General features: G+C 40.8%; 1 protein-coding gene across 2 annotated transcripts in view; it reads right to left on the bottom strand.

Moving 5' to 3' along the window:
• The window catches only part of STK32A (serine/threonine kinase 32A), a 145,016-nt gene that overhangs the window by 60,110 nt on the left and 69,040 nt on the right, over positions 1-15,866 (bottom strand). For both annotated transcript variants that reach the window (XM_065918856.1, XM_065918857.1), the window contains exon 5: positions 12,228-12,401. In XM_065918856.1, the coding sequence (XP_065774928.1) occupies positions 12,228-12,401 (174 nt within the window). The remainder of the gene's footprint in view (positions 1-12,227; positions 12,402-15,866) is intronic.

Genomic DNA, 15,866 nt, shown 5'->3' with positions numbered 1-15,866 from the left:
GGAGGGAAGCAGAAGCTGCTCTGAGCAGCATGTGCCAGAGAAGCAAAGGTTGACATTTTAGCCTCTAAGAGAACTGTAAAAACACACGGTATTAGTTTGCTAGGGCTGCTGTAACAAAGCACTGCAAAATAGGTGGCTTAAGAAAAAACAAATATTTATCATGGTTCTGGAGGCTAGAAGTCTGAAATCAAGCTGTCATCAGGTCCTCCTCCTCCTGAAACCTGTACGTGAGGGACTTCCTCATTTCTTCTTGGCTTGTGTTGGTTCGTTGGCAATCTTTAGCCTTCCTGGGCTTATAGACACACCACTCCAATCCTTCATCTTCACATGGAGTTCTCCCTGTGTCTCTTCACATCGTCTTCCTTTTCTGTGTGTGTCATCTCTATGTCCACATTTCCACTTTTGATAACACAAGTTACATTAGGGTCCACCCTCATTAACTCATTTTCACTTGATTACCTCTGTGCTTATGTGCTCAGTCGCTCCGTCATGTCTGACTCTTTGTGACTCCCTGGACTGTAGCCCACCAGGCTCCTCTGTCCATGGGATTTCCCAGGCAAGAATACTGGAGTAGGTTGCCATTTCCTCTTCCAGGGGCTCATCCTGACCAAGGGGTTCTAACCCACATCTTTTGCATCTTCTGCATTGGCAGGCAGATTCTTTACCACTGAACCACCTGGTAAGATAAAGACCCTATTTCCTAATAAGGTCACATGCTGAGATACTAGGGATTAGGACTTCAACATACCTTTTGTGTGTGTGTTGGTGGGCAAGGGGAGGGACACACAACTCAACTCATAACACACACCAACTAAAAATATGTGTCTAAACTAATGCTGCGATTCATGGGGTTGCAAAAAGTCAGACACGACTGTGCGACTGAATTGAAGTGAAACTAATGTTAGTTGCTATTGGATGTGACATGAAAGTTGCTCAGTCCTATCTGACTCTTTGCGACCTCATGGACTGTACAGTCCATGGAATTCTCCAGGCCAGAATACTGGAGTGGGTAGCTTTACCCTTCTCAGGGGATCTTCCCAACCCAGGGATCAAACCCAAGTCTCCCACACTACAGGCAAATTCTTTACCAGCTGAGCCACAAGAGAAGCCTAGGAATTCTTGAGTGGGTAGCCTATCCCTTCTCCAGCAGATCTTCCCAACCCAGGAATCAAACTGGGGTTTCCTGCATTGCAGGCAGATTCTTTACCCACTGAGCTATCAGGGAAGCCCTGGTATTGGCTAAATAGCACTAAATAGCTCATCTGACTTTGAAGAGGTCTATCATGTTTATAAGAATGAAACTAAAAGAGCCTATATTAAGAGTAAGACCTTTGAATCAGATAATCCTATATCTGAATCTGGCCATAGTATACCAACTGCATGGTACTGGGCAAGGCACTTAACCTGTCATGGTATTGCTGACTATCAGTGTGTGAAAAATACTTGTTAGCACAGTGCCTAGTTCTTGATATATACACAGTGAATGATAGCTCTTCTTAAGCCATTAAGAAAATGAGACATGTCATTGTAGTATAAATTAAATGGTGAGCAGAGAGCAGTAAACACCCTTAGGAATTAGAAAAGCCTCTCTCCAGATGACTCATCGCACAGGCTTCAGAAAGCTGGGGTGTCACTGTGCTGGCAAGTTCCTTCATCAGAAGCTCATCTGTCACTCAGTGATCATTGACCAAAATGATTAGCTGCAGAAAGATCTTATTTTTTCCTACGAATGATCATCCCTAGGAATAAAATGTGACTTCCAAGATGCTGCAGTGTGTATAAGTCAGACAAAAAGGTGAAACCTCAGCCTTGAAGGTCTCTGCCTATGAAAGCAAAGAATTCTGGTTCACAACTGAATCGCAAAAAGGTCTTGATTATTATTTTTTAAATGAATTAATTTTTTAATTGAAGGGTGATTGCTTTACAGAATCGTGCTGGTTTCTGCCAAACATCAACATGAATCAGCCATAGGTATACATATTCCCCCTCCCTCTTGGACATCCCTCCCACCTCCCTCCCCATCCCACCCCTCTAGGTTGTTACACAGCCTCAGTTGGAGTTACCGAGTCATATAGCAAATTCCCATTGGCTATCTATTTTACATATGGTAATGTAAGTTTCCATATTACTCTCTCCATACATCACACTCTCTCCTTCCTCCCCCTCTCTTTGTGTCCATAAATCTGTTCTCTCTGTCTATGTCTCCATTGCTGCCCTACAAATAATTTCATCAGTAGATCTTGATTATTAAATGTGCTAAAAGGTGATTATCTCACTTCACTGTTATATGCTCTTTGGACAGTTCATTTTGGTCATGGGGCCTTCTTGGGGAGAAGTGGGTATGTGGTAGAAAGCTGAAAATCAAAGAAGTTATACTTTGAAGAGAATCATCCTACCAGGGGTGAGAGGAAATCATCCTAGACTCTTAGATATGAAACCATTCCTGTTCATTCGGTCAGACCTCCTCACCACCTCTTTGACAGATATGTTCAAGGCTGTGTTTAAGGTTATAGCCTAGAGGAGGGCATAGCAACCCACTCCTGTATTCTTGCCTGGAGAATCTATGGACAGAGGAGCCTGGTGGGCTACAGGAGCCTATGGGGTTGCAAAGAGTCGGACGCGACTGAACGACTTTCAATTTCACTTTAAGTTCATAGAGGGTATTGATGTTAGGGTCTGGTGTAAGACAACTTCATTAGAGGAAGTGTGCTGCACAGACTTTATGGTGTCTCCCACGGTCCCCACCTCCCGGTGTTCATGTCTTATATCATCCTCACCCCAGAGTGTGGGCTAATTGTATGGCTTGCTTCTAACAGACATTATATGGCAAAAAGTGATGGGATCTCACTCTTCTGATTGTGTTCTGTTACATGATTTAATTCAATAAAATGGACTCTGTCTTGCTAGCAGACTCACTCTAGAGTCTTGGTCTCCTCACTGAATTTGAAGAAACAACCTGAGTCCTACAGCCACAAGGCAATGAATTCTGCCAACATCCTGAATGAACTTGGAAGTGGACCCTTGCCCAGTCTAGTATCCAGAAGACAACCCAGTTCCAATTAGCCCCTTTTCAAGAACCCAATTCAGATATTCCCCGACTCCTGACTCAAAGAAACTGTGAGATAATCAATGTGCATTGTTTTAAGTTCCTATGTCTGTGGCGTTTTGTTACACAGCTTGGAAGAAAGGCAGCATGGAGCCACACACTGTGGACACACAATAGGAATGTGTGGAATAAATTAAAACAATGCTCCAGGAATCCTATGGTGGTTCAGTGGTGAGGACTCTCAAGTTTTCACTGCCGAGGGTGCAAGTTCGATCCCTGATTGGGAAACTAAGACCCTGCAAGCCTCATGGTGTGTCCAAAAACCAAAATACAAACGAATGATACTGAAGACAATTTCATCTACAGAAACCTTTACTTTCCGTGTCCACCCAAGGATCACATGTATATTCTGTCCTCATTGATTTGTTTAGTTACTGACTTATTCAGCAATTGCTCTGGGTTACACTACATGCTGGAGATTAGAATAGGAGTTGCCTTGAGAACCACATGAACAATACCAAAAGGCAAAATGATAGGATACTGAAAGAGAAACTCCCCAGGTCGGTAGGTGCCCAATATGCTACTAGAGATCAGTGGAGAAATAACTCCAGAAAGAATGAAGAGATGGAGCCAAAGCAAAAACAATATCCAGTTGTGGATGTGACTGGTGATAGGAGCAAGGTTTGATGCTGTAAAGAGCAATATTGCATAGGAACCTGGAATGTCAGGTCCATGAATCAAGGCAAATTGGAAGTGGTCAAACAGGAGATGGCAAGAGTGAACGTTGACATTCTAGGAATCAGCGAACTAAAATGGACTAGAATGGATGAATTTAACTCAAATGACCATTATATCTACTACTATGGGCAGGAATCCCTTAGAAGAAATGGAGTAGCCATCAAGGTCAACAAAAGAGTCCGAAATGCAGTACTTGGATGCAATCTCAAAAACGACAGAATGATTTCTGTTTGTTTCCAAGGCAAACCATTCAATATTAGAGTAATTCAAGTCTGTGCTCTGACCAGTAATGCTGAAGAAGCTGAAGTTGAACGGTTCTATAAAGACCTACAAGACCTTTTAGAACTAACACCCAAAAAAGATGTCCTTTTCATTATAGGGGACTGGAATGCAAAAGTAGGAAGTACCAGGTAAATTTGGCCTTGGAGTACAGAATGAAGCAGGGCAAAGGCTAATACAGTTTTGCCAAGAGAACGCACTGGTCATAGCAAACACCCTCTTCCAACAACACAAGAGAAGACTCTACACATGGACATCACCAGATGGTCAACACTGAAATCAGATCGATTATATTCTTTGCAGCTAAAGATGGAGAAGTTCTATACAGTCAGCAAAAACAAGACCGGGAGCTGACTGTGGCCCAGATCATGAACTCCTTATTGCCAAATTTAGACTTAAATTGAAGAAAGTAGGGAAAACCACTAGACCATTCAGGTATGACCTAAATCAAATCCCTTATGACTATACAGAGGAAGTGAGAAATAGATTTAAGGGACTAGATCTGATAGACAGACAGCCTGATGAACTATGGACGGAGGTTCGTGACATTGTATAGGAGACAGGGATCAAGACCATCCCCATGGAAAAGAAATGCAAAAAGGCAAAATGGTTGTCTGAGGAGGCCTTACAAATAGCTGTGAAATGAAGAGAAGCGAAAAGCAAAGGAGAAAAGGAAAGATATTCCCATTTGAATGCAGAGTTCCAAAGAATAGCCAGGAGAGATAAGAAAGCCTTCCTCAGGGATCAGTGCAAAGAAATAGAGGAAAACAACAGAATGGGAAAGACTCGAGATCTCTTCAAGAAAATTAGAGATACCAAGGGAATATTTCATGCAAACAAGGGCTCGATAAAGGACAGAAATGATATGGACCTAACAGAAGCAGAAGATATTAAGAAGAGGTGGCAGGAATACACAGAACAACTGTACAAAAATGATCTTCATGACCCAGATAATCACGATGGTGTGATCACTCACCTAGAGCCAGACATCCTGGAATGTGAAGTCAAGTGGGCCTTAGAAAGCATCGCTATGAACAACGCTAGTGGAGGTGACGGAATTCCAGTTGAGTTATTTCAAATCCTGAAAGATGATGCTGTGAAAGTGCTGCCCTCAATATGTCAGCAAATTTGGAAAACTCAGCAGTGGCCACAGGACTGGAAAAGGTCAGTTTTCATTCCAATCCTAAAGAAAGGCAATGCCAGAGAATGTTCAAACTGCTGCAAAATTGCACTCCTCTCACACGCTAGTAAAGTAATACTCAATATTCTCCAAGCCAGACTTCAGCAATACGTGAACCGTGAACTTCCAGATGTTCAAGCTGGTTTTAGAAAAGGCAGAGGAACCAGAGATCAAATTGTCAACATCCGCTGGATCATCAAAAAAGCAAGAGAGTTCCAGAAAAACATCTATTTCTGCTTTATTGACTATGCCAAAACCCTGACTGTGTGGCTCAGAATAAACTGTGGAAAATTCTGAAGGAGATGAGAATACCAGACCACCTTACCAGCCTCTTGAGAAACCTCTATGCAGGTCAGGAAGCAACAGTTAGAACTGAACATGGAACGACAGACTGGTTCCAAATTGGAAAAGGAGTACGTCAAGGCTATATATTGTCACCCTGCTTATTTAAACTATATGCAGAGTACATCATGAGAAACATTGGGCTGGATGAAGCACAAGCTGGAATGAAGATTCCGGCAGAAATATCAATAACCTCAGATATGCAGATGTCACCACCCTTATGGCAGAGAGTGAAGAAGAACTAAAGAGTCTCTTGATGAAAGTGAAAGAGGAGAGTGAAAAAGTTGGCTTAAAGCTTCAACATTCAGAAAACTAAGATCATGGCATCTGGTCCCATCACTTCATGACAAATAGATGGGGAAACAGTGGAAACAGTGGCTGACTTTATTTTTCTGGGCTCCCAAATCACTGAAGATGGTGATTGCAGCCATGAAAATAGAAGACTCTTACTCCTTGGAAGGAAAGTTATGACCCAACTAGGCAGCATATTAAAAAGCAGAGATATTACTTTGGCAACAAAGGTCTGTCTAGTCAAGGCTATGGTTTTTCCAGTGGTCATGTATGGATGTGAGAGTTGGACTGTGAAGAAAGCTGAGCACCGAAAAATTAATGCTTTTGAACTGTGGTGTTGGAGAAGACTCTTGAGAGTGCCTTGGACTGCAAGGAGATCCAACCAGTCCATCCTAAAGGAGATCAGTCTTGGGTGTTCATTGGAAAGACTGATGTTGAGGCTGAAACTCCAATACTTTGGCCACCTGATGCGAAGAGCTGACTCATTGGAAAAGACCTTGATGCTGGGAGGGTTTGGGGGCAGGAGGAGAAGGGGATGACAGAGGATGAGATGGTTGGATGGTATCACTGACTCAATGGACGTGGGCTTAGGTGGACTCCGGGAGTTGGTGATGGACAGGGAAGCCTGCAAAGAGTTGGACACGACTGAGCAACTGAACTGAACTGAACTGAATATATACTTCTGGCAAGTAGATACTTCAGTGCAGGACAGGGCGTGCAAGAACTATTTCCTTTGTTTATCCATGGAAGTTCCAAGTTTTCTATGATTACAACAAAGAAGGTAAAGGTGATGAATAAAAATAACTTCCTATTATTTTTTTTATAATCATGAATTTTCTTTTATTCCTACTTCAACATATCTGTAATCAGTTGGAGACGAACTTTTGTAACACATTCTGTTATACTGCAGTCATTGACATCAAGGGCCTAATTAGATTTTTATTGCATTCTGATAGGAATTTAGAAATCAGTGAGTTATAACTTTATTAGAGTGAGATAATTCTTAGAAAGAGGGAAAAACAAACATCCACTCAAATGGTATTTTGACCCAGCATGACTCTTACTATTTAACTGTCCCAAACGATTCATCTTATTAGCTTAAATTTGGGATTGCATCTTTAACAGTTGACAAGGGAGGGAATAGAAATTTGTCTTTGCACTGTAAAAATTACTTTCTATTACTTTATTCACTGGAGAGACTATGGCAATCAACAAACTAAAGAGTACTATCCCATAGGAAGGATTGTAATGAGTTTAATGTTCCTTATTTTAAAAAATAAAAGCAAATAATGACTGTGTCCATGTTTTTAAAATCTTCATTCACTGATTTAATGTAAGTAAAGGGGAATATTAAAGGAAGAAATGGCCATAATTTGGAGACTAGAGCTGATTTTCAAACTCTAGCTTGAAAATGGAAAAATGTTTGACTTCTTGACTAAAAAATATGTCTAATTGCACAATTCAAAATGAATGGTGTCTATGCAGTCCTGTGTCCTTCACAACTAGAGAGAAAAAAGACCCCCAAAACTGAGAAAAATGAGCTAAGTATTCTACATATTTAGGAAACAACAAAAAGTCAAGTCTGTGAATTTAAAAAAATCTATAAGCAAGATAATACAAAACCCCATTTATGTTTCACTTAGAATTTAGGCAGAAATGAGATCTACAGTGTTTAAAAAAAATAAGCTAGACATTGCTGGCAGGGAAAATTAAAAACAGAACTCATTCTATGTTACAGCAGAGAGACAAATAAATACTTTCATTCAAAATACAGTTCCCTTTCCATGGATTAAACTCTCCTTGGTTTTAAACCCCCTGAGCTCTCAAGAGGCTTTTATTGTTACCCCAAATCATCTTCTCCACTGAAATACTTGTCATTCTCATACAACTTAGCTGCTAGTTTTGGGCTATTCTGTCATCCTCACTTGTGCAGCCAGACAGCATGGATATCTGAAGGCAGGTGGCCATGCCTCACCCTGGGCATGGGCCTTACCCTCACCATGCCCTCCTCGGGGCAACAACTGTGCTGAACCTCAGGAGTTTGGACAGAGGCTAAGAGCCTTGCATATCCTTCAAGTGACGCCTCACCTACATAATAGCCAAGTTATTTTCTGAACTGGAGTTTCATCAGCTGTAAAATGGGGACAGTCACACCATCAACCTCTTGGATTTGTGGGCAGATGGAAGGAAATAATTCACAAGTACTTAGCAGAGCGCTTGGTACCCAGAAGCCCACAGTCACGGCAGCCTATCACCACGGCTGCTCCATCCACAGTTGCTGGCCACCACAGATAATCTGGAATCTTTGACCCAGTCCAGAGGCAAAATGTTGTTATGAAATTAGGAAGTCATATATATTTTTAAAATTGGAGTATAGCCAGGTAGCAATGTTATGATCATTTCAGGTGGACAGCAAAGGGACTCAGCTATACCTGTATATGTATCTATTTTCCCTCAAACTCCCCTCCCATCCAGGCTGCCACATAACATTGAGCAGAGTTCCCTGTGCTATACAGTAGAACCTTGTTGGTTATCTGTTTTATTTTTTTATTTTTTATTTGTTTTGGTTATCTGTTTTAAATACAGCAGTGTGTACATGTCGATCCCAGACTCCCTAACTATCCCTCCCCCCATTTCTATTTCCCTGGCAACCATAAGTTCACTCTCTGAGTCTGTTTCTGTTTTGTAGATAAGTTCATTTGAATCATTTCTTTTTAGATTCCACATATAAGGGATGTCATATAATATTTCTCCTCTGTCTGACTTATTTCACTCAGAATGACAATCACTAGGTCTATCCATGTTGCTGAGAGTGGCATTATTTCATTTTTTAATGGCTGAGTAATATTCTCTTGTGTATATGTACCATATCTTATTTATCCATTCCTTTGTCAATGGACATTTAGGTTGCTTCCATGTCTTGGCCATTGAAAATGGTGCTACAATGAACATTAGGGTGCATGCATCCCTTTGGACCATGTTTTTCTCTGGGTATATGCCCAGGAGTGGGGTTGCAGGGTCATATAGCTTTATTTTTACTTTTTCTAAGGAACCTCAGTACTGTTCACCATAGTGACTATACCAATTTACACCCCTACCAACAGTGTAGGAGGGTTCCCTTCTCTCCACACCCTCTTCAGCATTTATTGTTTGTGGATTTTTTGATGATAGCCATTTAGACTAGTGTGAGGTGATATCTCATTGTAGTTTTGATTTGCGTTTCTCTAATAGTTAGAGTATCTTTTCATGGGCCTTTCAGCCATCTGTATGTGGAAGTCACGTATTTTATATCTGCCCCTTTAGGTAGATGGTCTTTTCTTGCCTGGGGAATCTACTGTATTTTCTTTTTTTTTTTTTATTCACATTTTAATACCTTGGAACTCAAGATGTGTCTTCCAATCTAATCCTCTAAGTAGCTGAAAGATGTTTTGTTATCTTTGATTCTATCAAATATAGCATGCATTTTGCAGATTCTTTGAAGGCAGAGATTTAGAAATAGAGAGTACTCAGAAGCCTCCATTTCTTTTTCTACGTTGCTCGTCATGCTTTTAGCTCTGCCCCGGGAGTCCCAGCTTCAGAGTGCACTATTATCCTCTAAATGTCGCAGACAAAGGGACACTGCTTATTTCACCATGTACATGATTTTTTTTAACCCATTTGAAACCACTTCAAATGGAAATCAATTCACATTGATATCTAGTACTCAGAAGGCAGAAAGCTCTGGTAATTAGACTCTCTCACAGTTAAAACCTATTTGGCCACTACTGTCTTGAAAAGCCCTAAAGAGGTTGGTAGATGTCCTGGTTTTTCCAAAACATGTATGAGTTTTGCCTGTTGTCCCAGCATAATTATTAACACCAACTCCTTTCATTCTCAGGAGTACCCTGGTTGGGATGATAAATTATATGATTACCCAACATGAAGGCCAACAAATGTCTGAAATTTATGGCTTTAATTTCTTCTATTTTAATTTTGTCTTTGTTATCTGTAAAACTGGGCTTTTATGCAATCAATCATCTGTGTGGCTCAGGCAGTGTTCATTCCTTCAGATTTTTGCTGAACACTGGTTATACAGTGAGAAGCATACCACACATGGCCTTAAGTCATTGAGTTTACAATTCAGTAGAACAAACAAACATTGGGTAATTATATAGTGAAAACATCACAATGCCTCAGGAGAGGTACAAGATTGCCTATAAAACATAACACTTGGGGAGGCAAGGTAGGACACATCAGCAGTTGAAATACATCTGGATTGTCTTTTGATCCCAAGAGGATGCCATCTCATTTTAACCCTGCATTCATAATGTCATTGTGTCCGCCTTCCATGGTGAGGAGACAGTTCAGTACAAAGAGGCCCTCTGAAGATGAGTTCTAAGTAATAATCGTGAGTCTGTAAAAAGCAAGAAGCAGAAACTTAATCCTTGATTTCTTATTTTAAGTGACAAAACCATGACAGCAAAAGCGAATAAGGGAGAGAAGGAGAGAACAAAGCTGCTTGGTAAGGTTGTTTCTTGAGGATGAAAATTGTGTCACATATTCGGTTTTGTTTTTCTCCTGAATTCTTCTCAGAATATGGTTCTAAGCACATGGCAAAAAGGCTCAGAGCATCTTGTGATGACTGAGAAAACGGAACTCAGAGAAAGAAGGCACATGACTCAGATTTAAACAGGGGAGGGAGAAAGAGAAAAGATGCCCTCTGGGGTCTTCTCACAGTCTCTGCCTCCTGCCAGAGATCTGCCATGTCAGCACCCCACACAGACTGTGGGTTGGCAATCTAGGGGAGGATGAGTGAGCATGAAGACTCTGAGAGGGATTCTAGAGCCTACAAATATGAAAAGTTTCTCCTAGGAATGAACTGGGTGGTGGCTACCAAAAAGCCAGTATGGGAGAAAGAGCTCTTGTCAACAGGATTCCCAGTTATTGAGAAAAACACCAGGTGTGTGAATTTTACTTCAGAGATCACACATGATTAACCGGTCTGCTTTCCATTTATCCACTGCCTGAAGAGCACATTTTCAATACATATAGGCCCTTCCAAAGACAGAAAATTAAATAACAATTATGTTAGGTGCCAAGACCCAAGAGGAAGTAATTGTCTACAGTAATAGTCTACAGTAATTGCACAGAGAGTCTATAAATTATGATGCTACATTTTTAACCAAGGATCTATACTAGTTATAATAAATTCTAGATGTTAACTAGTGGTGGGAAAATAGTCGATGTAGCCAAATGCTTAGTAAATGAGACATAAAAACTCAGCAGATTCTTCAAGGATTTGAGATGACAGTGGCAGAGTCACATGTGTTGTTTGTTCATTTAATGATATCTAATGTATTATGGTATATATTTCATATGTGTAATAAATGCAGATTAGTATAGTAGACAGAGCTCTGATGTTAGAATGAGAGAGATCTAGGTTTGAATCTGGCAACACTGTCAGGGTTTCTCCTTGGTGAATCTTTGAGCCATATTTTTCTCATCTGAAGAATGGGAATATTGTAATAAAGTGTGGAGTCCTCTTTAAGTTTTGAGAATTGAATAGGATGATATATGAAAGTACCTTGTAGTGCCTAGCATATGGAAACCCAGTTAAATAGTAGCTGCTTTGATGGTGATTAGGTTCAAAATTCTTAAAAAGCCCCTAGATGATAATTTAATGACTCCAAAGCACAAAATTTCAGATTTAATACTGGTCTAACTATACCTGCTCTGCTCATCACTTACAATAGAGATCAAGTGAGATACTGTATAGGAAATTGCCATCAAAACTACCAACTCCTTTATAAATATCAAGTATTATCCTTGTCCCTCTATTGTCTGTTTGGGTTTATAGCCACTTGTGTTATTTGTTTGTCTTTGACACAAATGCCCCAAGTGAAAGAGGTACATTGCTTTTGCTGACTTGTCTGCAGCACACCCACACCAGGGACTCACTATAGGGGGGATGATAGAAGTTGGGACTCAAATTTTCTCTCCAAAGAATCTTCTTCCTACTCATTCTATATCTTTCCCTTCATGCACTTTCTTCATTTCTATTTCAGTTAATTCATTTAATATTTATTAAGCCCCCACATGTCATTTTTCCTTCTCTTTGTCTAGGCTTAGTTATAAATAGTACCAATACTCATTAATTCTGATCTTCTTGTTTACTAATTGTGACCTTGGGCAAATTAAGCTCAATGTGCTCAGTATTACTTTTATTTGAAAAATGGAGACATCTACCTCCAGGATTGCTATAAGAATTAGGTAGGAGTTAGATGTCGTGTTCCATCTGGGCCTGTTGAATGCAGCAGGTTGTGCATGCCCTCCTGTGCATTCAGCCCAAGGCTGCCCCGTGACTTGCCTGACCTGTGAATGATGCGCTGGCTCTGCAGGTAGTCCAAGGCCATGGCCAGCTCGCAGATGAAAAGCTTCACAGTATCTTCCTGGAAGCGGACGTTCTGCTGCAGGTGGTAACGCAGGTCCCCGCCCAGCAGGAGGTCCACCACCATGAACATGTCTTCCTCATCTTGGAAGGAATACCTGGAAAGGAATTAGAAATGCAAGTGGGTTAAATACATTTACACACTAAAGAAGCCTAGAGGCAAAGGACACCTTACAGATCTGAGCCAAGCTTTCCTGAGCTAAGAATCCAGGCTTTGGGAGTACTGGTCTATTACTTGTTTTAGGTCCTCAGTTTCCACATGTGTAAAATACAAATAAGAAGATCTTCCACATTTGATTATAGTAAAGACTAAATATGATGAGTATAACTTTTTTTTTTTTTTTGGTGGTGGTGGTGTGGCTTCCGTGGTGGCTCAGACGGTAAAGAATCTGCCTGCAATGCTGCGATACCTGGGTTTCATCCCTGGGTTGGGAAGATCCCTGGAGAAGAGAATGGCTACCCACTCTAGTATTCGTGCCTGGAGAATTCTGTGGACAGAGGAGTCTGGTGGGCTACAATCTATGGGGTCACGAAGAGTCAGACACGAATGAATAACTAACACGTTACTTTTAACTAAAGACTAAATATGATGAGTGTAGCATTTTTAAAATTTATTTGAATTGCAGGATAATTGCTTACAATGTTGTGTTAATTTCTGCTGTACAACACACATCAGCCATAAATATAAATATATGCCCTCCCACTTAAACCTTCTTCCCACTCCGCCCTTCTAGGTTGGCACAGAACGTTGAGCTGAGCTCCCTGCGTTATACAGCAGCTTCCTGCTAGCTATTTTATTAATATATATGGTAATATATGTCTCAATGCTACAATGAGTATAATATTTAATGTTATTCCTGGCATACAATAAGCACCCATTAACCATAAGTCTACAGAGCTATAAAGCCCAGAAAATGAAGAAAACTCCATTTATTCACCTGTCATTAACAATCATATCCTGAACACACTGCTACAGGAGGTCCATAAAACATGAGTCATGAGGCCTCCTTGAACCATCTCATGCTTATTTTTCCACATTAACAACTTCACTGCTTAACATTGTAACAAATCATAAACCACATTCATGATAAGAAAAAAGATATAAAGAGAGCCATAAAGAAGTAAGTGTACAGGAAAGGGAAGTAATTCACTCAGTCCTGGGGATGAGCAGTGATAGGAAAGCTTCTCAACACAGGAGACACTGGAGTTAAATTTTGAAGGATGGTGACAATAATGAATACAAAATAAAGCCAACGTGGCTGAGGTTTCCATTAGATGGCTTCTCTGGGGCAGGTTCTAAAAGCACTCTACGCATGTTGTGTCATTGACTCCACAATGCTGCTCTTATACTCCCATTTTACAGAGGAGGAAATCAAGGCCCAGAGAAGTTTAAGTAATTTACATGAGATGAAACACCCTATAGATGGGAGCAGTGAAGGGGTCTCCAGGTCCAAAAGTAAGATTTAAAAGAGGAGAACAGCCTGGATTAAGCATAGACATAGGAAAGAACACAGTGTGAGGAGGGAAAGGAGAAGAGTGAGGGTTTGTTGGAATGATGTGTGATGGGGAAGCTGGAGAGGAAGACAGAGAGCAGATCCCCTGACAGGAGCTTCACAAGTCTGAGCATGCTGGAGAGACCCTGAAAAGGGTTAAGCAAGACACATGATCAGACTTGAGGGAGCAAGAACTGGAGGGATGGGAAGAGAAAATGAGACACAGGTGAACAGGATTGGCCTCTGCTTGTTTGCAAAGAACCTCCTGTAAAAATGCATTCCAACTGCTCTGTTTTGTTTTCCTCAAAGCACAGACATGATTTCTAATCACAAAAAGCCCTCTGTATCAACACTATTGTGACATGTTTCTTTTGACATCATATCACAGACATCACATTTTAAAGTTTAAATTTGAACACAGAATTGAGAGACCGCAAAGCAGTGCCCAGGGATGCAAACCAATGCCGAGGGACAAATTCTTTGCTTAGGAAACAAATGTAGAATATCAATGATGGAAGAAGTGGATTGAGAACATTTTCTTCTTTAGAATGATCATTGTGCTACAGGAAGAGGAGACTTGCAAACAAAAGAAAAATGAGCAATTCAATGAAGCATTAATCTAAGGGAGTAACATTCTAATGAAAACTAGGTTCTCAGAGTTCACTTGTTGAACCAATAAAATTCTGTTTACCACTGAAGACTGATTCACTGATGTCAGAAATTAAGCCTTGGGGTGGGGAGCAGATTACGATAGAAACACAGGAAGTGCTTGGTAACAATGTGAGAAGTGTAGGAGGTGTTATTCTTCACCTTCATGCAAGGACTGGCTAGGTATCTCTGCTACAGGTTTAATGTGCACCAGGATAGGTGCCTGGACATGGGCGATTTGGTTCACAATCCTCCCAGCTGCACCACTACACGTTTTATCTGTTGTGTTTTACAGATTTTCGGAAAGTAAGGATATGCTAATTATATGTAATCCTGGGCCTGAGACCTATTGCACCTTAGGCTATCCTCAGCTAATATAATAGAAAGGATGATGGCTCATGGCATGTGAGCAGGGTCTTACTGGGATAGCTGGCAAATGAGGTAGGTGAGGACTGGGTACCAAAAGGAGAGAGAAGAGAGTGCTAACCGTGAGCATCACTGGATACCCCTGGAAACAAGCTAGGCAGACTGGGTTCACATACAGAGCAGTGACTAGCTGTGTTCAGCTCCCTGATGGAGGCAGGGTGGAGGTCCCCAAACTGGTCACAGACCAGAAAACTCCTCTCCCATTACTTCATTTAACGTTAAGTGGGGGACAAAGGTCTTATTAAATTCACCCTGAGTGAAAAAACATTTTTTATTGTGACTTGGGCAAAGCTCTTTTTATCCAAAAAAAAAAGGACTGAAAAAGGTGCCGACTGTGGCAAGTGAACAACAGTGTTGGACCATGCAGGGGATGATTAATCAAAGAAAGAAGCATCCCAGGCAAGAAGCACCACGCTTCCCTTGCCCAGCATGATTTTAAATTTCTTTAATCATGGAGCCAGGTGTGGCTGTTAAAAATCATCTTTCCCCTTTGACACATCAGATCTGAGGCCCTCTATCATAGATCCTAAACTCTCAGAGGGAGAGAAGATAAGTATTTTATTTCCAGAACTATATTCAGTAAAATATGTGAGCATAATGCAGTTTGGTAATAACTAGGATATGAAGGTTCATATCATAATCTGATTTTTTTTTCAGCATAAAAGAGTAAGAGCTTCCCTATACCTTGGCCATTTATCCCATAGTCTCAGAGATGCATTTTTCATTACTTTTTAAAAAATGCTATATCATGGCTTGCTTATTTCTCAGTTGGCAGCTCCAAAATTAGTAAGTCTGGTCCCCATGCATGTGAAGTGCATTGTAAAGTCTGCTCACTAAGAGAGAAGATAAATGACAGGACTACCACCCTACCCCACCCCACCCCACCATATTGCAGCAGATTATTCACAGCTCTCTGTATCATGTTGAAATTCTCCAGTCTATTCTACACACCATGGTTATCTTTTTACAAGGTGAGTTTTATGTTCTCCAGCTTCA

This window comes from Muntiacus reevesi, chromosome 1, assembly GCF_963930625.1.
Source record: "Muntiacus reevesi chromosome 1, mMunRee1.1, whole genome shotgun sequence".
NCBI classification, from domain to species: domain Eukaryota; kingdom Metazoa; phylum Chordata; class Mammalia; order Artiodactyla; family Cervidae; genus Muntiacus; species Muntiacus reevesi.
The sequence above is the reverse complement of the archived record's forward strand: the minus strand, read 5'-3'. Positions and strand labels throughout refer to the sequence as shown.